Genomic DNA, 23,849 nt, shown 5'->3' with positions numbered 1-23,849 from the left:
ACGAAGATGACTTTCCTCGGAAAAAGAGGAAGTGCTCCAGGCGATGCTGCTGTTGCCGGTGGTGGTGTTTGCTGCTGATGGCCATAATAAGTTTCCTGGCCCTGATTACAGTTGTGTTTTGGGGTGAGTCTACCATGCACGCGGGGGTTCTGCGTGGCATCACCCTGTCGGAGGGCTCAGACAAGGACCACATGTGGAGGGCGGCTGAAGTTGATGTTCTCTACTCTGTGTACGTCTTTAACCTGACCAATCCCGATCAGTTCATGCAGGGAGCCCGGCCCAGAGTCCAGGAGCTCGGGCCGTATGTCTACACCCTCAGAGAGACTAAAGAAAATGTAAGATACGAAGACGATGAGACAATAGTAGAGTATCAAGGAAGACCAACCTACTTCTTCCAGCCCCACCTATCGGAAGGCAGCGAAAATGACCCCATCACCACCGTCAACATTCCATTCGTGAATGCTGCGGACATGGTGAAAGAAAACAAACTAGTCAAAACAATCCTGAAAGTAGTGAAAAAAGTGCACGGTTTCGATACTATCAGGAAACAAACCGTGGGTGAGCTTCTGTGGGGCTCCCGCTCTGAAGTGCTGGACTGGGCCCGCACGCTGCAGGATGTGCCTTACCCGCACCAGCTGTTCGGCTTGTTGATGGGGCTCAACTACACCCTGCAGCCGCCTTACCGCATGCACACGGGGAAGGGTGATCCAGGCAAGATGAACAAGATTCTGGCTTACAATGGCCACGAGGTGCTCTACTCCTGGTTCGGCGACACGTGCAATATGATAAGAGGGACAGACGGTAACGGCTTCGCTCCTGGACTCACCATGAACGACACACTCTACATTTTCAACGGACAGCTGTGCCGCTCCTTGCCACTCGTCTACAACGCCACTATACAAAAGGAAAAGGGGCTGGAGGCCTATCGCTTCGTGCATCCCAAAGGCGTCTTCTCCTACGACGCAGCTCACCCGGAGAACCAGTGTTTCTGTGGCGAGCATGGTTGTCCGCCTAGAGGCATACTAGACATGAAGTCTTGCTACTTTGGAGCTTCTGTGGGATTCTCCTTCCCTCACTTTTATGACGGCGACCCTAAACTAAGACACTTGGTGCTTGGCCTCAGGTAAGTCACGGACGCCGCCACCTGTGTTTGGGGTGTGTGTTGTGATGGCGGTGATAGTGAGGGTGTTTGATGCTTAGAATGCTCTTATTATTTCAGTAATTTTCATTCACTGTTTCTTAAGATGGCAGTGACACGCTTTCCGGACATCACCTGCACGAAGCACGTAGCTCCGACCACCCGGACAGAGAGGCCTTAAGGCTGCACGGATAAGCGGACAAAATGGATCGACAATTTATTTACATAACGTGATAGCGGCGTTGTGTATGTTTGTGTTGAGCGTGGCAGATCTTGCGACCCAATGAAGCCTTGTTGGCCGAATCCCGGTCGTATCCGTGCGTGATTGTGGGGTGTTGAGTGAGTCACAGACAGCCCGAGGCCCAGGGCGGCGGGCATGGTGGAGGGGCTGGATATGGAGGGAGGAGAGCACCAAATTATAGAGAAAAAGAGAGGAAATGAAAGGATGCACGAAAACTACCGAGAAATGAGGGGAGAAAGTCAACGGTGAACGCAAGATGAGGAAGGAGATGAGTGGAGTGAGTGTTTATCTGGCGCTCCTCACTGCTTGTTTAGAAGGTCATCAGGTGAGCGATCTCTGACCCTACCCTGCATGCGCCTCGTTCGTACGCACTACCGGCCCCTCTTCCACTCACTCCTCACTCTCTAGCTTAGATTCTCTATAGTCCTTGCAGGGGAACAACTCATGCCGCCGCTGTGCCTTCTACGTGATGGTTCTCATTCCGGCTGTATTTACACAAGTGGCGAGTATCGTTCATGCGAAGGCGAGAGGGTAGCGAGGAAAAGAAGGAAAGGATGAACGATGAAAAAGTTCCCACGTCACCCCGAAGTCTGTAGCCGGTCTGTACGGCGACTCTTGCTTATAATGCAATGCCTTGGGCCTTGAACAACACTTGCCTTCACGTCCCCCCCTTTCTAGGCATCTCGGTATTTCCTCGTGAGTAATATGTATGCTAATGCAGACAGACCTTCCTTTCGCCGCGTAGCAAGAAATTGTACCACGTAACCTTGTGCTCCTGTGAACATTCTATGATTTCAGTTTGAGGGTTTTACGTAATTTCTCTCTCTCTCTCTCTCTCTCTCTCTCTCTCTCTCTCTCTCTCTCTCTCTCTCTCTCTCTCTCTCTCTCTCTCTCTCTCTCTCACACACACACACACACACACACACACACACACACACACACACACACACACACACACACACACACACACACAAAGGATGCGAATGGGAAAATTGGAATTCACTTTGTTCTTGTTTTTGTTTGATGTTCACTTACAGCAGGAAGGATTATGGCGATTGTGGGAAGAGGCGGGCTGGAGGAGAGAGAGAGAGAGAGAGAGAGAGAGAGAGAAGGAGGTGGGAGAGGTGGTGGAAAGGAGGAGAGGTGAGTCGGGAGGGGAAGGGCGGAAGGAGGTTGTCAAATTCTGCGCTGGATCTGTTGCGGCTTTGGCGTGTGAAGATTTCCTGTGTTCATCCCCCAGAACCACCCACCTGCTCCCACCCCGCACCCCTTCCACAGCCGCCCACACCTTTCCTTTTGTCCTAATCAAACTCCGTCCCGCCTCCACTCAGATCCGTCTTTATCCTTCCTACCTCTACCCTGATAAAACCATAATCTACACCTTTTTATTCCTCCTACACCTACCTTCCCTTTTACCTTAGTCAAACTTCCTCCCTACTCAGATCCTATTCCTGCGATAACTACACCTAATTTTCATCTCATCCCTTTCCATACCAAAAGTAATTAGCTTCTTACTTATGCTGCTTATCCTATCCTATCATTCGCACACCTTACTTTTTATCCTTATCAAACTCACGTCTCACTCAGATCCCTTTTGTCACCTTAACCCCTTCACTACCATGACGTGTTTCCATATTCATTCTGGTTACTATTTGATGATTTTATAAAACTTCAGAACTTCATGTGGTGGATTAAGATAGGGAAGATTTTGGCTATTGATCTTCTGACCTCCATAGACTGTTCATAATGTAAATAAAATCGTCTAACTGTACCCAAAACTAATGGTAAAAAGGCATCCCAGTTCTGAAGGGGTTAACGGCATCAAAATCTCATTGGTATGTACACTTCCTAGTCCTACGGCCAAATTTGTTTCTTACCACTCAGACTAAAATTCTCTTTCATCTCGCTCTCCGTTTAAAGCATACAGAAACTCACATTTACCAATCGCATATGTACTGTACACTTTCGAACGGCAAATTTGAGGTTTCTTATCCCTCAGATTAGAAATTCCCCTTCATTCTCTCTCTCTCTCTCTCTGAAAAGCATACAAACCCTCACATTTACTCCCCACGGCCGCATCACCTTCACTGAATCATCAATAGTTCCTCCCCACAATAAAAGCAAACGTCCTGCTTCCCCAAAACATCCTCCACTTGTAACTTGATTTCCTATTCCTCCCACACACCACCACACCCACCACCGTCATTTCCCGAACCACTCACACTCCCACTTAACCCCTTCAGCACTGGGACGCATTTCTACCTTGAGATTTGTGTACGACTAGACGATTTTATTGACATTAGGAAGGGTTCATGGAGGTCAGAAAATTAATGGCCACAGTCTTCAGTATTTTAATCCCCCACATAGATTCTTAAGCTGTATCAAATCACCAGATAGTAAGCAGAATGGATATGGAAACGCGTCCTGGTACTGAGGGCTTAAAACAAGACCACCACTTACCACCCGCACCTCACAAAGCATTATAGTCCACTACACTCGTTCAAGCTACACTTCATACCACAGTCCTAATGAAACACAGACTCCTCTACCCATTTAGAATCCTTATGCTACTAATACCCTTATCTCAAAGCACACTCACACACGTACTCTCGCTCTCTGCCACTCCCTTTCCCACTCCCCAGCCAATCAGCCAATCCTAGCGCTATTTAACATGCAAAATCCGGTTCGAGTCTGGGGGCTGAGGGGAGAGGGACAGTGGCTGGCTTTCCTGTTTCCTGTTGCTATTGTTTCCGCTTTGATAATATTTCCCGCCACCTGCGCCAACAATAGCTTCGGGCGGACTCCTTCCTCTGCAGGGGGTGAGGTGGGCAGGGGGACAGAGGGCAGGGAGTGATGTAAGGAAGGGAGGGAGGGATGGATCAGCACACGACAGAAAGGTCATCTCACTCTACTACTCTCCCCTCTCTCTCTCCCCTCTCCTCCTCCTCCTCCTCCTCCTCCTCCTCCTCCTTCCTCCTCCTCCTCCTCCCCCTTAATTAGCCTTTTGGCCTTCTGGACGGACGTTGTTGTTTGTGTTGTGCCTCTGTGTCTTTCTTTCTTTCTTTCTCTCTTTCTCCCTTTCTTTCTCTCTCTATCCCTTTCTCTCCGTTTTTCCTCTCTGCTCTTTTTATTGCTTTGTTATCTTAGGGGTCTGGTAAGTTGATAGGTTTGGATTACTTATCTGTGATCTCTCTCTCTCTCTCTCTCTCTCTCTCTCTCTCTCTCTCTCTCTCTCTCTCTCTCTCTCTCTCTCTCTCTCTCTCTCTCTCTCTCTCTCTCTCTCTCTCTCTCTCTCCGATGCCATAGGTGCCATTGCTGCGGCGCTTTATATCCATCAACCCCTCTCTCTCTCTCTCTCTCTCTCTCTCTCTCTCTCTCTCTCTCTCTCTCTCTCTCTCTCTCTCTCTCTCTCTCTCTCTGTGTGTGTGTGTTTGTGTGTGTGTGTGTGTGTGTGTGTGTGTGTGTGTGTGTCACGCAGGTCATTCATTCTTCCCGAGAACACCAAGGAGCGAGCAACAGATGTCCTGGGATGGTGTTGAGCTAATGGCAAGGAAGGAAAGGATATGTAATATATTCTCCTTTGTGCGAGAGATGAGTAGTTTCTTTGTCTTTTGAGCTATTCATCCTCTTTTTTCGCATCTTCTTTCTTCCTCTCATCTTTTTCTCTTTTTTCTTTTTTTTTTTTTTTTTGCCTCGTCGAATCAGCTGCGCTTACGAGTTGGGGGAGGGAGGGATAGCGAGGGCGGGATAGGACAGGGAGGGTGTCTGTTGAAGGGCACGAGAAGGGGATGGGTGTGTGTGAGAGAGACGTGACGATGTGGGCGTGGACGAAGTGGAGATAGATTGGATGTTTGGTGTAATGGGATGGTGGTAGTGGTAGTGGTGGTGGTGGTGGTAGTGATGTTTATAAAAGTTTAAGTAGTGAGAGGGGCGGGGACTTCGGCATAGGGTGTAGGGTGTAGTACTGGCGGGGGTGGTGATGGGATTCGTGGCGGTACAAGACGGTGTAGTGGTGGTGGAGGGGCATGTGAGGGAATTAATGATCTGGGGACTAGGACTGAGCAAGTATTGGAGTACATATTGGGAGAGGGAGGAAGATAAGATCAGATCCAATAACGAGGAGATAACAGACAAGGCAAGACTAGGAGGTCTAAGTAAACACACACACACACACACACACACACACACACACACACACACACACACACACACAGTAGCTGTCGTGTATGTGCTAACCTCCCAGCCCCCCCTCCCTTCCCCCTTCCCCTTCTCCCATGCAGTTTATATCCTCTCCTCTCCATCCTTTCTCTTCTATCCTTCTCTTCCTCTTCTACCCTCTTCCTCTTCTATCCTTGTCTTCCTCTTCTACCCTCTTCCTCTTGTATCGTCTTTCTCTTCCTCCTCTTCCCAGTCTCATGGATTCATCAGTGTACGTGTGTGTCCTTATGTCTCCTAATTGCTACTCACCTCACTTGTGCTTGCTTGTGTTGTCATGTGCTGAGTGTTTTGTCCAGATTGATTCCTGGCCTTCTTGTTGTTTACCATGATTGGTTCTTCCTTGTTGTCATTGCATATTATTATTTTTGTTGTCGTTCCAGCAAAAGGAGGCGTTTGAATTATCTGGTAACAGCGTTGGTGATAGTTTTGGTGATGGTGGTGATGGTGCAGCAACAGTGGGCTAGTGAGTGAGGATGATGTTGCATTGTCCTTCCGCTATTATGTTTCCTAGTCAGCTCGCCACTTGAGTGTCCTCTGAACCCGTCTGTGTCAGTGCTTTGCCCCACCACATCTGCCTCGCCCACCCACTCGCCATCACTGCAGCAGTTGCGAGCCGCGGTCACCGTACTGTAGTCTGTCAGAGCCCAAGGTCGCTGGTCTCACCCGCATCCTACCGCCCTGCAGCTGCCCGGGTACACTGGCCGTCACAAGCACAGTCTTATAACCATCCGCTGCACGGCTGGCTGGCTGGCTGGTTGAGTGGGTGGGGGGAAGGGGCAGAGGATGCTTGGTCAGGGGCACGTGGGACCCCTTTCACTGCTGTCGTTCCGATCAAAATCCGTCATTTCCGGCAGCCGCGCCCGTTTTTCCCCTCACGGCTCCTCTTCAGCATGACTCTGGCCCGAGGCTGGTCTGGCTGGATCCCGCGTGCACAAAAAGTCCTGGGAGAGTTGCCGGGTGCGGAAACGACGCGATGGGAGCGCCGGTAATTACGCTCGGCCTTCCGGGGCTTCGGGGCGTCTGCCGGAGGTCGATGGTGCCCCAAGATTCCCTGCCTTGATTGCATGGGCGGAGACACTTGAGCCGGTAGTGTTTTTTGGGTGTGTGAGGAGTGGCGGGTCACAGAAAGGGTCTCGCGGGGTGGTTCGGGAGGGAATTTATGGGTCTTGATGTTGTATGCGAGTTATATAATATTATTGGTGCTTTTCTTTTGTCCCATGGCGGGATGTGACGTCACTTTCCCAGTCGCAGCTGCTGCCTTTACGAACACTGCAAATAATCCACGCCCTTCCTTCGTCCCCCTCTTCCCCAACCTCATCTGTAGTATCATGTCAACGCCTCACCCTAATCACCACGCCTTGGTGCTTTATGGTTCTCACGAGGTCGCATGAACAGCTGCATATGCTTTTTCATATTTTCCTGTCCTATTCTTTAACAGCAAAGGTAGAAAGAAAGAGAGATTAACACATCCCCATTATTATATAAATAGAATATACCGGAAAACCGGTTCAAAAGTTAATTAACGTCCAGGTGTTTGTACTGAGTCACCTACATAGGGAAGGAAGGGACACTCACGAGGCAGGGATGGAGGTGGACGCGTGGACAGGCCCAAAGGGATCATGCTTTGCCCTGAACAAAGACGCTGTTGACTCTGCAGCGGCGGAACACGATAAGGTTAATCAGCGGCTCTTGATAAGTTGCTTCAGGGTGAGTGGCCGCCTGGGGGGTGCTGGCAGATGGCTGTGGAGAGAGACAGAGAGAGAGAGAGAGAGAGGAGGGATGGGGTGTGGGGAAGGAAGCGAAGTGGTGCGGAGCTGGCTGGAGGGAAGGGAAGGATGAGAGGGAATGTACTGGGATAGGAGAGGTGGGCGGCCCTGAGGCGGTGAGGAAGTGATTTCTGAGCTCTTGGTTCTGCTCTCTCTCTCTCTCTCTCTCTCTCTCTCTCTCTCTCTCTCTCTCTCTCTCTAAGGTTACGTGCGTTAAAAGGGTAATTTTTCTCGCTCTTGTTTCATTTAGAGAGGAAGTGAGTGACGAGGGCGGGGCTGAAGGAGAAGATTGAACAGAGAACAGAAAGAGGGCGGAAACAGCTTTTTTTCTTTTTCTCTTACTTTTTTCCCTTTTTTCTCTCTTTCCGAAGCGTCTTAAAGGATGTTCTCCGTCTTTTCCCAATGGCGGTGGTGCGGTGCTTCACAAAGAATTTAGCCTCCTCATCCCTGCCTCATTCCGTGGCCACCCTCGGTCCCTCTCGCGGCATTCCTCGCCTTGTCCCACCCCGGCGCGGCGCCCATCGTCCCTATCTTTTCCCGCCGCCTCCTCGGCCCGCTTTTACCTTCCGCGGTCTGCCTCTCTGGTCCTTCTGGTTCTGGTTGTCTTTCTCTTTCTGTGTGTGTGTGTGTGTGTGTGTGTGTGTGTGTGTGTGTGTGTGTGTGTGTGTGTGTGTGTCTCCGTCTCGTCTCTCTCTCTCTCTCTCTCTCTCTCTCTCTCTCTCTCTCTCTCTCTCTCTCTCTCTCTCTCTCTCTCTCTCTCTCTCTCTCTCTCTCTCTCTCTCTCACACACACACACACACACACACACACACACACACACACACACACAGTTGCTCTCCTATGACCACTGATTCAAAATATTCCTGTCTCACCACTACCACGACCACCACCACCATACCCACCACCACTACCACCACCACCACCAGTCCCTTTTCAGTCCAGGGTTGGCATTAGAAAATGAATTAAGAGATATGAAGAAATATGTTTCTCTTTTTCTAATGTTTTCTTTATGAAAAATAGTTTTATAGTATTGATGAATAAGGTATATATATATATATATATATATATATATATATATATATATATATATATATATATATATATATATATATATATATATATATACAGAGAGAGAGAGAGAGAGAGAGAGAGAGAGAGAGAGAGAGAGAGAGAGACTGTATGCGGAGGAATGGGACGCTTATAGGGAGTGGATACGAGACATCTGGAAATAAAGAGAGTGGGGATAGGGAGGTGGATGTGGAATGGGTTAAGAAAGAACACGTCACAGCTTCCAGCCTGATATTTACTTGTTAAAATCCCTTGACCTGACATGTGACTTTTTGCTAAAACTAAATGAATAAATAAATAAGTAAGTAACGGTATGGAAGGCTGCTTTATCAGGTAGGGAGCAGTCTATGTATACTGTACATTGAAGAAGAAATTTAGTCATGCCTGTTTATTTCTTGTACATTACAAGTTAACAAAGGCTTTGTCTAACTGGACCAACGTATATAAACATGACTTAAACAAGTGTCGACATGTTTTTCAGATAACACTTCAAATGTTTTTTTTTTTTTACTCAAGATTACTTTTTTATTGCTTATTAAGAATTAAGAATAATTTACGTAGAGATATAAGGAATTGAAAAAAATGAAATGGATTAAACCCGCTAAAAAAACTAAAAACCCAATAAATTATCCCAACACCCTTTTTTTTCATTTTCTTTCTTTTTTGGCCGGGGTTTTTCTAACCTTGGCTCCCACCCGCCTTGCCCATTCACCCCTCACCCGCCCCACCACCACACCATTTTCTGCCCACTCCCTCCGACCTTTTTCAAAACATCCAAGGTTTCTTACCTGGTCCAGCTCAGAACTCAGGTGCAGCTCGCTCCTTTCAGGTGTTTGGTGTAACATGATTAGATGCTTTACTCACAGACACTTGTGAAATTAGTGTTCAAATGTTATAGAATTCGTGTATACCTTATTTTGGTTCGTGTTTCTCATTGGCTGTTTCATCTCAAAGGAACACCAAGGAAGAGCAAACAGTAACGGATCTCTTGGTTATGACGAGGTTATGTGATACGCTGCACTCTCCTGGTTCACGTTTCTACCTGGTTGTTTCCTCCCAAAGAAACACAAAGAAAGAACCAATATTTGTAGATCTCTTGGTTCGTACGAGGTTGTTCATGAGAGGATGGCAAGCATGGAAGGCTTCTCATATACCTTCTCTTAGTCTTAAGACCACTATCACTGACCTTGTAGAGGGAAGACACTGAATGACTCAGACCAAGTAAAGAATCTAAAAACCATTCACTCATAAGCTCCTGTCTTGTAGTATTTACGGTGTTGGTGATGTGGAGCGAAGGGGAATGGACTCGTACCTTAAAACATTCACATCAAGATTCACAACCACCTGTTTCGCTCAACCTGACCTGCCTCTCCTCGCCTTCATGTATTCAAAGCAAGTTAGACTGGGTTACAACTCCCTGTTCACTGTTAAGAAGAGACTTAAAGGCGCTTTTACTGCTATAACATTTAAAGTACTGAATATAGTTTGTATAGACATAGAAAAAATAGAGAATTTAATCCCATGAGTTTTCATGTTCATTCTGCTTACTACTTGGTAATTTTATACAGCTTCAGAAACTTATGTGGGGGATTAAAATAGTGAAGACCCTGGCCATTAATCTTCTGACCTCCATAGACCCTTCCTAATGTCAATAAAATCGTCTAATCATACCAAAAAACTCAAGATTGAAATGCGTCCCAGTACTGAAGGAGTTAGGTTATGTTGTCTGTTTAAGGTACACAACTATTTAAGAGACCATAGTATAAAAATAAATATCCTAATTTTGTAGGTGAAAAATATCAGTAAAAGTTCAGCAAAACAATAATAAAGATGGTGTTTTGTAGATTTTGTAGTTGAAAAATGCTCCCTAAACTCGCGGCAGTGCACGCCATTACCACTCCGGCACCGTCAGGGAAGACTCGTGGTAGGTGGTGCGGAAAGTGTTTGCAGCACCGTCAGGATCGCGACCTCTTATGATTAGCAGTGCGGAAGAGGCAGAAGCAGCGGCGCCTCGGTCACCGCTCCATGTTACTCCAGGTCAGGATGTGTGACCCGGTGGCACATGTTAACCCCTGACCTGAAGTTCCTGTCTCCGCCCTCATCTCTTTGTCATCATCAGCACCTCCATCTCCTCCTCCTTTTCCCTCCTCATCTCCTCTCTTTCCGGCAAAACACACAGCTCAAACTTAATTAAGAAGAGTTGGCAGCGAAACACATCATTAAATAAAAAGTGTTATAAGTGACAGGAAATTTGAGGTTGAAGTTTCCTTTGTGATCCTTTGTATTGGTAGCAGAAAGCGCCCAGTGTCCCGGATGTCCTCGTCCTCCCACCCCCACCGCCACCATCCCTTCTCCTCTTTCTGTCCCTCTGTCTATCCCTACAGGACTCATGTTACATCGAGACACGTGTGCATTGTTGGAAAGACGTCAAAACTCTGGATGCTTTTTGTGTGTGCGCGTTCAGTAACGTATCGGGTGCTTTTTCTGCTACTGTACACCTCGTTGCTCGGTCACCTGAACCGCCCGCGTCCTCACCGCACCGCCGCCGCAGACGTCTTGGCGATGTAGTCCACTTTAAGTAAAAAATGGATACCACTCTTGGGTGGAGTCTAGCCTGGCTACTCGCACAGCTACGCCAGCCACACCTGCCTCCTCCTCCTCCTCCTCCTCCTCCTCCTCCTCTTCCTCCCCTTTTTATTTCTCATTCACTCGCCGTCTGTAGGTGTCTGTTATGTTTTACTATGCATGTGTGAATATTTGTAAGTTGCATGTGAAAGTGATCGAATATGATTGAGTATATCTATTTATGATGTATTGTGTTTTTTATGCATGTGTCAGGGCCTTCATTCTTTAATGTGTGTGTGTGTGTGTGTGTGTGTGTGTGTGTGTGTGTGTGTGTGTGTGTGTGTGTGTGTGTGTGTCCATACATCCGTCTGTTTATCTCTCTCTCTCTCTCTCTCTCTCTCTCTCTCTCTCTCTCTCTCTCTCTCTCTCTCTCTCTCTCTCTCTCTCTCTCTCTCTCGTCACCTCTTACACTCATGCACTCACCCCATTACTCGCTTGTGTGTCACCTCATTCACCCCTTCACCTGCCTCGTCCTCCTTCTCAAGTTCGAGATTAAAGCAATAACATACATTAATTCAAAACTAGATGTAAGATTGACTTTTGACCGTGTGGTGAGGAAGTAAAAACAACGGAACACTTCATACAACTTGGGGAGACAAAAGAGGAGACCGGGAGAAGGTTAGAGGAAGTGAAGGTTACGGGCACTGAGATGTGGTAGGAGGGGCTGGAAAGGCGGGCACTGAGTGGGTATGCGAATCAGGGGACCGCGGTGCAGCATCCCAGCGTCCCCATCATCACTTTCACTGCCACTGGCCAGCTCTTCAAGGTCCAGACGCGTGTAACCAATACCTGAGTGCGACGACGCTGCTAACCAACTAAGGCTGCCGAAGTCTGGTTCACTCTAGTGTCGCCAAGGCTCACAGCCGAAGGCTTATGATGATTCCAGTGACTTTTGTGGGCTGTCAAGGGCGGCTATCAGCGAGGAGCAAGGAAAGGCCTTTGTGTGAAAGTTACCTATGTCCTCACCTTGTAGTGTTTCATGTTTGTGATAACGCCACGTATGCGACGAGTATCTGTCATCCATCAGAGTAGACACAAGGTACTTTTTTTTTCATATCTGTCTCTTCTCACCCTTGTCTCACCTTCCTCGTCCTACCCCAGGTGTTTCGCTTCCACACAGTGTTTAGTATTCCTCCAGGGTCGTCCTCTTTCCTCCCGACCCACTCCGCTTCCTGGGTGCTTGGCTGCCACTTCACCCAAGGCTCCCTCGCGGCAATGCAGTAAAGACGCTAAAGAGCGCCACGAAGATCCTATAATTTGCATTTTACAAGTTTTAAAAGGAAATAAGAAACAAAAGAGATAGAGATACACCAGAGATACATGGTACTGCTGTGTTTATGGCTAGCTTATTTTCAGGTGCGTGGGGCCCAGGTGTGAGGCCAGGTGTATTGGCAGACATCAAGAGCTGGCGTGGATGGTGTAGGTTGCCGGGAGGGGAAATGATGAAAATCGAAGTGTAAGTGGTAATTTATACAACAGAAAATTCACTACCGGAAAATAATTAGTTCCCTTTTTTTTTTTTTTTTTTTTTGTCGTTTTAAAACACGACGTTCATGAGATGCACCAGGACAGGAGTGAATGACACGTGGACTCACCAGGACGGAAATGAAAGAGTTTAATGGAATGAAGGTGAAACAGAGGGTGACATGACAGTAGTAACTTCAAATTAATGAGGTGACGACGAATAAAGCTCAGCGTGGACAGCTATCAGACCACAGGGACGTATAGGGAGAAAGGGTGAAGGCTGTCAGACCCAAGGAAAGTTGCTAAACCTCCTTGGTCAGAGAGAGAGAGAGAGAGAGAGAGATGAATAGATACATACTCTTACATACATACATACATACATTCATAAATGCAGAAAAACATACGATATACTTATTATTCGTAGAATATTTTTCTACCTTCACTCAAGGAGGTTGGTTGCTCAATACTTAGCGGCGGCGGGTCAGGTTGCGCGCACGGGTTAGTCTAAGCTTGAGAGAGAGAGAGAGAGAGAGAGAGATTCCACGAATTACTTGACTCATACGTTCGCAAATCGCAGAATCCGCTAATCATAATCACTTTCCTGTTTATTGTTCTTTTTTCCTTGGTAGTCTGAAGAACCTTGTAAAATACTTGTCACGTCTAGATTACGCTTGTTTTCCTTTCTCATTTTATTATATATAACAACTCTCGCCTTGCCTTGAGAGGTAAGTAGGAAAGCAATCGTCTCGCCCTCGCATATTTCACTTTTTTCATCTCTCTCTCTCTCTCTCTCTCTCTCTCTCTCTCTCTCTCTCTCTCTCTCTCTCTCTCTCTCTCTCTCTCTCTCTCTCTCTCTCTCTCCTTAATTGAGTTAGCAAAACCTTGAACATAAAGCCTTCACAACTCAGATTCAATTCAGGACGGATGTTATTAATAAACGAGGAAGATGTGTGTAGGCAAATGAAAGGGATAGTGACACTTTCTCATTCTGAAGGATATATGAGTCTGATTTGGGAGAGTGTCTTTCTCTTTATGTAGGAAAGAGTGCAAGGGCGTGGGGTTGGTGGTGGTATAGAACAGAACGTGAAAGTAGCTACAAAATATCTCTCCATTCTGTAAACGTTGGGGTTCGAGTTTATAGGAGCAGCAATGCGGGAGAGTTCAAATTAAGCCTTTCATCTGTAGGTGCGGGAGTGAACGGGAGTTGTGGACAATGGTACGGGAGTTGTTAGAAAGAGTGCCTTCTGCCCTCTGTAGCTGCGGGAGTGTACGGGCGAGGTGGACGGTGATGTGCGTGGTTAAAATTAAGCCATTCTTCTGTAGGTGCGTGAGTAGTGGACGATGGTACGTGAGTTGTTAGAGAGGGTGCCTTCTCTCCCCTGTGGCTGCGGGAGTGTACGGGCGTGGTGGACAGTGGTGTGAGAGCGGCTGGAGTGGTGGAGAGGAGTTATAGCCATAGGGTGAGCTGCTGGTGCCGTGCCGTGTTGTGTAACGTTAGCGTCCTCAAGGGGATGAAAAGTGGCGGGAGCTTCATCTTGGTAGTTTAAGTATTATGATTGACGCTGAGGGTCAGACGGGAGTGCTTGCCCGCCGAGAATGGACGGCTGACCAGCGTTGTCCGTTCTTCCACCTAATGTGCTTAAGACAAGTAAGAAAATAATTGGTAATGCTGAGAACATTCATCATCATCATCATCATCTTCATGGTCCTTCTCATTACCATCAGCCTCTATGATTACAAAGGTCTCTTGAATTGTTAGGGTGTGGTTGGGCCGGATCTCACGCCATGCCGGCTTATGCTTATACTCTCCGCAGAAATACAGTTTGCTGTCAAATATCAAACTTATAAATAGGAATAAATGAAATGTATATGATATTTTAACTTTTCACATGAAGATAACATGTTTTATTTAAGAATATTCAGTGGCCATGTTGGCGAGGAATGCCCTCATCGTGAATAGAGACAAAGAACAAATTGTCTCTCCGTAAAGGTTAGCATAATGTTGATGTGCATTATTTTCCCTCTCAAATTATTTAGTCGAGGATAATGTTTTATATATCTCATTTTCCTCTTCATTAGAAAACACTGAGAGAAATATTCTTATAACATGTATTATTTTTTTTTTTTTTTATCTCAAACCAAGCAAATATCACTGACCCTTTGGTTGTAGACGAAAAAAAAAAAAAAAAAAGGGTTTATACTTGAGACAAAGTTCTATTCCGTGCATAACATGTCGCTAGGGCACTACAAGGTCGAAGTCTGAACTTGTCTTGGTTTCGCCGGCGTGTATTCATGCAAGTGTTAAAAAAGATGAGTTATAATAAATGAAGCAACCATCACGACATTATAGCGTGTGTAAGTGCCAGTGTGTGTTGGAGGTCATCAACCGTGACCTTGAATCCTCGACCCTCCGAGACAACGCTTCCTAACAAAACGGGAACAATAACAAACGCTGAAATTGCTGCCTTGTATTTTTCTAGTGGTAAGCAAATCATATACAAACGAACATGATAACTCTTGTGTTGAAGATTAAACTGTCTTTACTTAGCACTTCAACCTAACCTTTGTTTCTTTCTTTCGTTTTCTTTTTTTTTTTTCTTTCCTTCTTTGTAATCTGTTGACGTCCAGTAAGTCTTTATATACAAAAAAGGAAAAATTCACACTATGTATAATTACAAAAGAAAAAATACCACTCTCTCTCTCTCTCTCTCTCTCTCTCTCTCTCTCTCTCTCTCTCTCTCTCTCTCTCTCTCTCTCTCTCTCTCTCTCTCTCTCTCTCTCTTTTCCTTCCTGTGACTAAGAACTCGAACAAAAATAGAATAGTCTAAAAACAACAACTGTGCGTTTGAGTAAGAAGAAAAAATAATCATAAAATAGTTTCTTTATGCCTTTGAGCAAGAGCACTGTAAAAAAAAGTTACAAATTGTTCTTCCTGTGACTAAGAAAACCGACAAAAAAAAAAAAACTCGAGAAAAAACGATAAATAAAAAGGTTTTCGGTTTGTAACGATGACTAAGAACACGAACAAGTACGGCCACGGAAAAGGTCACAAACAGACGCAGCCAGAGCTAGGGAAGGAAGGTTAGCACGGAAGGGAAAGACAGGAAGGGAAGACCACCCACCCACCCACCCACCCACCCACGCGGTTCTCAGGCTTAAGATACAAACAGGAATAGGCTTTTGTGATACCTTACCTCGCGGCGTGACTGCTTTGACCTCCCTACCTTGCTTGCTTCATTTTCGTCATTTCCTCTTGGTGTATCTGTTGCAATAACACTCTCTCTCTCTCTCTCTCTCTCTCTCTCTCTCTCTCTCTCTCTCTCTCTCTCTCTCTCTCTCTCTCTCTCTCTCTCTGACACACACAGCAGGACTCAGTGTGGAACAACAGTGCACACTCAGACAAGTCAGTCACCCTTGAAACTTGCACGCCCAGAATTACAGAGGAATCGTTATTGCACTTAACATGCATCGAATGTTTTTTTTTTTTTTTCCGCCCTCGAAGCATCGCCCTCTGCATGTTGGAAGTTGCCTCTGCTGCATCCCAAACGTATATTATCCTTGCCAGGCCCTCTCCTCTTCATTCAGTGTCGTGCAAGCTAGCGCCTCGTGGCCAGGGCGGCGACAGGTGGTGGGCGGGGAAGGAGGTTCTGGTCGCGACCTGACCCCCGCCGGCACTCACTCGCGTCCCTTCGTCCCCCGAGGTGCTGCAGCTGTTGTGTCTTGCAAAAATGCTCTAAAAGGATTCTGACCGGGGTTAAGTGTCCTTTTCATGGCAATGCTTTGGTGGAGGGTGGGAATACATGCTCGATGAGGATGTGTGTGTGTGTGTGTGTGTGTGTGTGTGTGTGTGTGTGTGTGTGTGTGCGCGTTTTCCGTGTCAGGTGTCTTTTCTTGAGGATGATCACACAGGATATTAACTTACTGTGTAAGCCTTCTAGCATTCCGAGTAACTAGATTCATAGAATTATGCATGTACGTTTACCCACCACAGTTGACGGCCATCTTGGATTTGTCGTCAGACAAAAGAAGAAAAAAGCATTCCGAGTAACTAGATTCATAGAATTATGTATATACGTTTCACCCCACAGTTGACGGCCATCTTGGATCTGTCGTCAGACAAAAGAAGAAAAACACAAAATATGCTGAACCAACAGTAGCTTCATTCAAATTGTACCCTGAACTTAACAAGAGGGAAGAGCGGCTCCATTTTTAGTTCGATTGGCTGCATTGTTGGTTAGGCGGGGCGCCTCTCAGCTTCGACATCGCTGATTTTACTTCCTCGACACAGGCAGTCTGGAGCCAGGCGGGTGGAAAAGGGGTGGGGGGGCGGCAGAAGGAAGGGTGAGGCTATGGCGAGGGTTACTGGCGACGGGCAGTGGAGGACGCCGTGGGGTGCTGGGTGTGGTAAACGTTTCCCGGGGATAGCCTTTGTGGTTGCCCCGAGGAAGAACTTTATTGGCCTTTAGCAGCAGGTATAGGTGAGTGTGGAAGGCAGTGCTTAGCGGGAAATGAGGAATAAGGCAGGACAGGTAGAGACAGTACAGGATCAGGTTGACGGTATAGGCAGGGCGTGCATTTCAAAGGAACCGTATACAATGCGAGGCACAGTTCACATAATGACAGAGACCACCGTGACGTCAGAGGACCCGTAAAGCAGTCCTTGTCTCCAGCAGCGGGCGGGCAGGGAGTGCTCAGTGGCAGCAGAGTAAACGTTTCTAACCACCAAGTCATGACGTCACCATCGTCAACCGGATATTACTGACCGACATTCTGGTTAACTTGGTATCATAACGTGGACCGAAGCACCCAAGACCGAGGACTCAAGGAAAAGTTTCATGGTTGTAGAGAAAAATATTGTATATATATTCTGTAATTTATTGTTTGTTGACCGACCGAGGGAATGGGCGAACGTGTAACTGAGTAATTTCGGGCCTTGAGTGGTCTGTGTGAGCATAAGGGCAGCCGTCACTGATAAATCGGTTACCCGTGACGCACCTGGCAGGTAAAGGTCATGTTCTGATGGACGGATGCCTGTAGTCCCTTTTGTACCACCGCCATGCCATGCCTCAAGTTACAGTTTGTAACGAGGAAAATTTCATTACTGGCACTCCGCCTCCTGCTACCGCCTTGCTGATTATTTAATCTTATCTGTCTCGTATCGCTTTTTTCTCAACACCTTTCACCAGACTAGATATGGGGTGAAGAGATACTGTTCCCTGTTCTGTAGTCTAGTATAGTGCTGCTAGCTATGTCACAGTAATACATGATATTTTGTATTTTCCTAACGTATCCCTCGGCGTGTCCTTGCACCATGTACAGTAATACTTAGGAAGTCTTGTAATGATGTTTTCAGGGATTTCCTCGCTTACGTAGTTCTGATAAGCATGATCGATGGGCTGCTGGGTTTTTTTTTTAGTGCGTTGTAAAGTAAACGACATGTGGGTAATAAAAGTCACTTACATACCTTCATGTCGTCATGCCTCTCAGAAACCTTAAGGGTGTGTTGATATGGGCTGACGACTGGCAGGTGATCGACTTGGCTGGTGATGTGATTAAGGACTAGGAGTAAAGCGCCATCAGGGTGCGGATGATAGACTTCAGTGCTGAATATGTACTACGTTTTAAAGGCGAAGCACGTTCCTCTTAGTCTTCCCAGCCGGTTCAGCATAGATCGTCTGGCTACTGCTAACCAAAACAGCCAAACGTGATGTGCAAGACTTCTGACGAAACCCAATCAGAAAAATCGACGATTGCAATAAGTTTTGTAAGTTCAGCAAATATCAAGGTAACGCCGCAGCTTGTCGAAGTCGTAAATGTGTAAAAAAGAAAGTACTGTATATATATTTCCATCATGTATATAAACTACTCGCTATATAAATAAACTAAATATGACAGACTTGCATTACCTTCATGTTCCGGTGCAATGGAAGCCTTGAAAGTATTAGTTCATGAGGAATTTGGTCACAACTTAATGTCAAATCTTGCAGTACGATCGTTTGAAATCAGAAAAAAACGCCGTGTCCACTCACGCGTATTGACAGTTTCTCTCTCTCTCTCTCTCTCTCTCTCTCTCTCTCTCTCTCTCTCTCTCTCTCTCTCATACACCTCCAGTACACGGGGGCCCCTGCTCAGTTCTCACGCACCATTCATGACTGGTTCTCTCCTTGTCCCAGGCGCGGCGGGGAGATGCATCCAGCCAGCCAGCAGCCCTCGCCTTCCTTAGCGCCTTTAGCGGAGGGAGGGAAGAATGCTCCACATCATTTGTTTGCACTTGTACTTTATTACTTAAACACTACGTACTCCGTTTAGGTACCTTTGTGAAGTCGCTATATAGCCTATTAATTTCAAACTGATAAGAAAGCTTAGACTGTGTCGTAAATTCTACTTTGTTGCTTTAAGTCAAACGTTGGCAGTAATGGTGGTGGTGGTGGTGGTGATAGTGGCAGTCTTGGGCTTGCGGTGGGTGGAGGCAGGTAACGGTGATGGTAGTGGTGCTGGAGGTGGTCGTGGTGACATGTGTGTGTGTGTGTGTGTGTGTGTGTGTGTGTGTGTGTGATATTTTTCTATCTTGCTCTTATTCTTATATTTACTTTTACTCTTCTTATTGGTAGTAATCGAGAATAGACCAAAACTAGAAGCATATGCAGGTAGCAATGCATATTACACACCAGTGACTTTCCTCACGCCACCAGTGCCGTACAAAGCAAGTACGGCACACCCCTCCTTCCCAAGCTTTCCCAACACAGCGTAACCTTCCCTCCTCCCCCCCCTCTCTCTCTCTCTCTCTCTCTCTCGTGCGTCAAGCCTCGCTCAAGGACTCATAGAGGTGTCTGGAGGCGTCAGTAAGCCTTGTGAACCTCACGGACAGGTTACGAATCCACCGCCGCCCCGTGCCCAGACCCTTGCTCCGAACACCCGCCCGAGCACGTATACATCATCACTGACTATTTCTCTATTGTGTAACTTGACACGAGAAGAGATTACGTCCGTCCACACACACACACACACACAGGCAGGTCACAGAATAACCTCTCTCTCTCTCTCTCTCTCTCTCTCTCTCTCTCTCTCTCTCTCTCTCTCTCTCTCTCTCTCGTTTTGTTCATGAATCTTCACGCTCACACACTGCAACATTGCCTTCACATCATCAGAAATTTAAATGCATTGTTTTGTGCGACATGAATATCCTGCATTCCATTAGTCTTTGTTGGAGAGAGAGAGAGAGAGAGAGAGAGAGTGTGTGTGTGTGTGTGTGTGTGTAGGTTGCGAATGGAAGGACCTAGAGAAGGGAACGAGGGAAGACATCTAGAGGGCGGGGTCGTCTACCTGTGGCTCATAGGTGGTGAGGACGACGCTCTGTTCAGGACACAGACGTAGCTGACACCAGGCGCTGAAACTGAGCCTCTGTTTGTGTATGAGAGAGAGAGAGAGAGAGAGAGAGAGAGAGAGAGAGAGAGAGAGAGAGAGAGAGAGAGTGAGTTTATGACATATATAATGCAAGTGAAAAAAGTGAATAATTATTGTATATATTTATATTGGACTTACAAATGCAAAAGTAATAAGAAAGAGGAGGAGATAAAAGGAGGAAGAAAAAAGAAGACTGAAGGTGAACGTGTAGAAAGCAGCTACTAATCCAGCAGACTTACACAGGTTGACCTTGCAATACTGCCTCATTTGTTTCCTCATCGTATTATTTAACGAAAGGAATCTCACCATGTTTTGATGACAACGAAACTAAAAGATCATTGAATTCTCAGTTTCATGTAGATAACAAATAATGATAATGATATTCAGGTTTGCTATGCCTCGTGCCGATGTGTGTCAGCACTGTTAGCTCTACTTTGTGAATGCTAAATCTTGAAAATAATTCTATGTGTGACGCATAACCGTGTTTTGTTTTACATGTATTCATAAAACGTTATGTGTTGCTAAACCACATAAGCAAATATGATAACTCTATTAACATTATACTGCCCTGGTTCATCTGATGACATTTATTACACAAGTCCCAATGTTCATGTATGTGCAGAAAGGTTATCTGATACCGTTACCTTACTTAAACAGTTGGAGTTCCTTACATTAACAGGACTTGGTGGAAATTATTAGAGATTTTTTTTTAAGATTGACAATAATTAGCACGGGAAAACGCGATAATCTGAATGATCATCCCTGTGGTGTTATGAAAACAGTTTTTGTGCGTCTAAAGCACATGGAAAGTAGCCTACATCCTGATTAGTAACCCGCCTACATAACTGTCAAAGTGACTGTCAACACAGCGCTATTTGCATTACATTGTGATTCACTGGGTGTAGGTGTTTCCGGGTGCCTATTTCCGCATCCTATTGTTTCTCTATACGGACACAAGGAAGGACCGTGCTGCAGTACCTCATATCAAACCTGCTCCACGCTGTGTAACGCGACACCCCCGTCACCTCACCTAGCCTTTATATAACCTGTCGAGCAGACCTCACATTTTTGTCCTGCGTGGTCTTGCATGTACCCACCCCTCATTCCTTTGTTCACACTGGCTACTACTCCTTCAGACGCTGTTTTATGTTTCAGAATTACTTTGTCTGTATTTGATGTTGGTGTTGAGTTCTAATGTTCGCTTTTGTTTTTTGTTCTTTCATTTGCATATGTGTATTTATTCATTCACTTACTGTTCCTCTTTTATTATCATTGTTATTCCTTTTCTGATTCTTATTTTTCTTCTTCTTATTATTATTATTATTATTATTATTATTATTATTATTATTATTATTATTATTATTATTATCTTTATTTTTATCAGTGTAGGCAACGAAGTATGAATATGTGTGTGTGTGTGTGTGTGTGTGTGTGTCCTATCCAAACAATCTACACTGAGCTGAATTTAACTAGGTCAATTTATTTCACGCCTCCTTATTTTGTACCCTCCCTGCTGTTCCCTGAGGCACCCTGCACAGTGCGCCCTAGAGTACCTACTAGCGCAGGGAGGCTCTGGATATGACTCAACACTTGAACTAGAGGAATTGAATAGTGAGAGTCCTGAGGTGCCGCCGGCTGCCCTCGGGAACTGGTAGCGAGTATTACTGCCATCAATTGGCATAACAAAGGGTATTAGGCTGTGGTGGAGCCTCAAAAAGTCCCTTGCCCAGTCATGGCATATAGTCTGATTGGTTGATGATTGAGGTCTTCCTTTACCCTGTGTGTGTGTGTGTGTGTGTGTGTGTGTGTGTGTGTGTGCATTGTTACCATGGTTTGTAATCCTTTGACTGCAACAGCTTTTTAACCTCAATAAAATCACATTCATTGGTACAAGTTTTTATTACAATATTCAAATAGAACCATAACAGCAAATGATGTGATTAAATGATTTAAGTCTATTATTGATCATCCAAGTTTTTTATTTACTAAAGAAGACAAAAAATATCAGTCATCAGCAACCAAAGCAGCTCCTGTGCATTCTGAATTTGGGAATGTGACAAAGAATTGCCACCACTAATCAAGATGATGTATGTTTATGATATGTGAATACAATTTAGGACAAACATTTATTTATGCTTTCTGTTCACAGGCCCAACCCAGAGAAGCATAGAACGGAATTCGACATCTATCCTGATTTGGGCATCCCACTTCGTGTCAAGCTTCGCATGCAGATGAATGTGATGTTGGACCGAAACCAGCCCTTGGAGCGTGCCAGACACTTTGATGTGGTTCTGCCAGTGTTCTGGTTTGAAGTGGGGGTGGATTCACTGCCAGGAGACGTTGTTGGCCTGCTGAAACTTGCTCAGAATCTGCCTCCAGTGGTGAAAACAACCAGCGTTACTCTTTGCACAGCACTCACTCTCATATTTTTGCTACTCCTACTTGCTCAGACCATAGCTACTTGGTGTGGTTGGGGTACTTCTAAGGCACTGAAACGTCCCCTCACACCTGAAGACCTTCCACATCTTTCACCATGTCGTCCCATGAGTACTCAGTGGCAGTATGATGAACTACACAAGCCACCAAGATGCGGTAGCTCCTTCCATGCCACGCCTAGTGAGAAAAGTGCCCTCACCACTCCGCAGCCTCTTACTCCAGGGCTTGACATTCCAATAATTGATGACCACACCTTGCTTCCTCCATATAGAGCCCGTAGGGGAGGTAGTCCAGATCTATTACCACAGCCAGAAGATGGTGAATACAGCATTGACCAAGTACCTCCACCTTACAGTCCAGGGCCACAGCAACGTACCTCTTCCACAGTGTCAGTAGAGATTCACACCACAGCTTCTGATGATGATCTGCAGAACATTCCAGGGTCCAGTACAGCAGTAACACCAGTAGAAGACTTGCCACCTGATCATAGCTCACCAACAGAATCCCTACCAGCAGTTAGCGAAGAGAATGAACCTGATTCTCCTTCTGCTCCTCTTGCCAGACTTGAGGAGACATCAGATAGTGATGGTAACTCTGCATCTGGTCTACCATCATCACCTGACCTCCCACCTGAGTCTGAGTCCCAAAGATTACCAGAAAGCCCTGCCCCTCTCGCCACTTCTAGTCCACAGGGGTCCATGGGCAACAATAACAGGCGGAATGATTTGCCGCCTCCCCTTGAATCAGACTTGTGAGTGCTTGGCAATGAAACTCGTATGGATGTGTTATATTTATTTTAGTTTTCCAGTGTATACTGTTTCAGTGAGCATTGTGAAAGTTACATTTGATCACTGTAGCAAGTTTACAGTGTTTCAGTGATATGTGTTGGTACATTTGTCTGCTCTAGCAGTTTTTTTTTTTTTTTTTATACTTCAGTGCCTTAATTACTGGAGGGATTAGAAATTATGGATTTTGTAGGAATTGTTTTAACTTGTTGGAATTACCATTACAGGAGAGATTTTTATAGGCATTATCAGTACACTTAGTATTGTTGTATTATTGTTTTACTAGTACTGTATGTTTTATTTTTAATTTATTGATGATTTAACTAAGCCAGTCATACTGATAGTTATGAGGATAAGGATGAATATTGTTTTAGTATTGAAAACAATGCTGATTTTGTGAAGATGGATATACAATATGTGCTCAAGTGAATGCATCCACGACTGAATTCTAGGAGAAAACAAGTCTCAAACTTTGTTTGAATACAGTATTGTACATACGTACATTATGAAATGCATATTATTCAAACACATCATATTCCTAACTTAACGTCTCAGATTCTCCATACATTTTTCAGCATTCACATGTATGTTGCAATATTCAGGTGTTTATGTATGCCTGTGTGGCTCTGATAAATATTTTCATTCTCACTATCAGCAGCAAATGGACAGGAACTGCCATGTGTAGGCTTGATGGCTTCTTGTTG

The 23,849-nt window shown here is 45.6% G+C and overlaps 1 protein-coding gene across 1 annotated transcript in view; it reads left to right on the top strand.

The window, feature by feature from the left end:
- Window positions 1-23,468, top strand: part of LOC123513065 (scavenger receptor class B member 1-like) — a 24,677-nt gene extending 1,209 nt beyond the window's left edge. The window contains exons 1-2 of the mRNA XM_045269900.1: window positions 1-1,123; window positions 22,074-23,468. The exon at window positions 1-1,123 is cut by the window's left edge and continues 1,209 nt beyond it. Coding sequence (XP_045125835.1) covers window positions 1-1,123; window positions 22,074-23,115 — 2,165 coding nt within the window. The 3' untranslated portion in view covers window positions 23,116-23,468. The remainder of the gene's footprint in view (window positions 1,124-22,073) is intronic.
- The last annotated feature ends 381 nt before the right edge of the window (window positions 23,469-23,849 follow it).

This window comes from Portunus trituberculatus, chromosome 35 (genome assembly GCF_017591435.1).
Source record: "Portunus trituberculatus isolate SZX2019 chromosome 35, ASM1759143v1, whole genome shotgun sequence".
Taxonomy (NCBI): domain Eukaryota; kingdom Metazoa; phylum Arthropoda; class Malacostraca; order Decapoda; family Portunidae; genus Portunus; species Portunus trituberculatus.
This window is presented reverse-complemented; position numbering and strand designations above follow the sequence as displayed.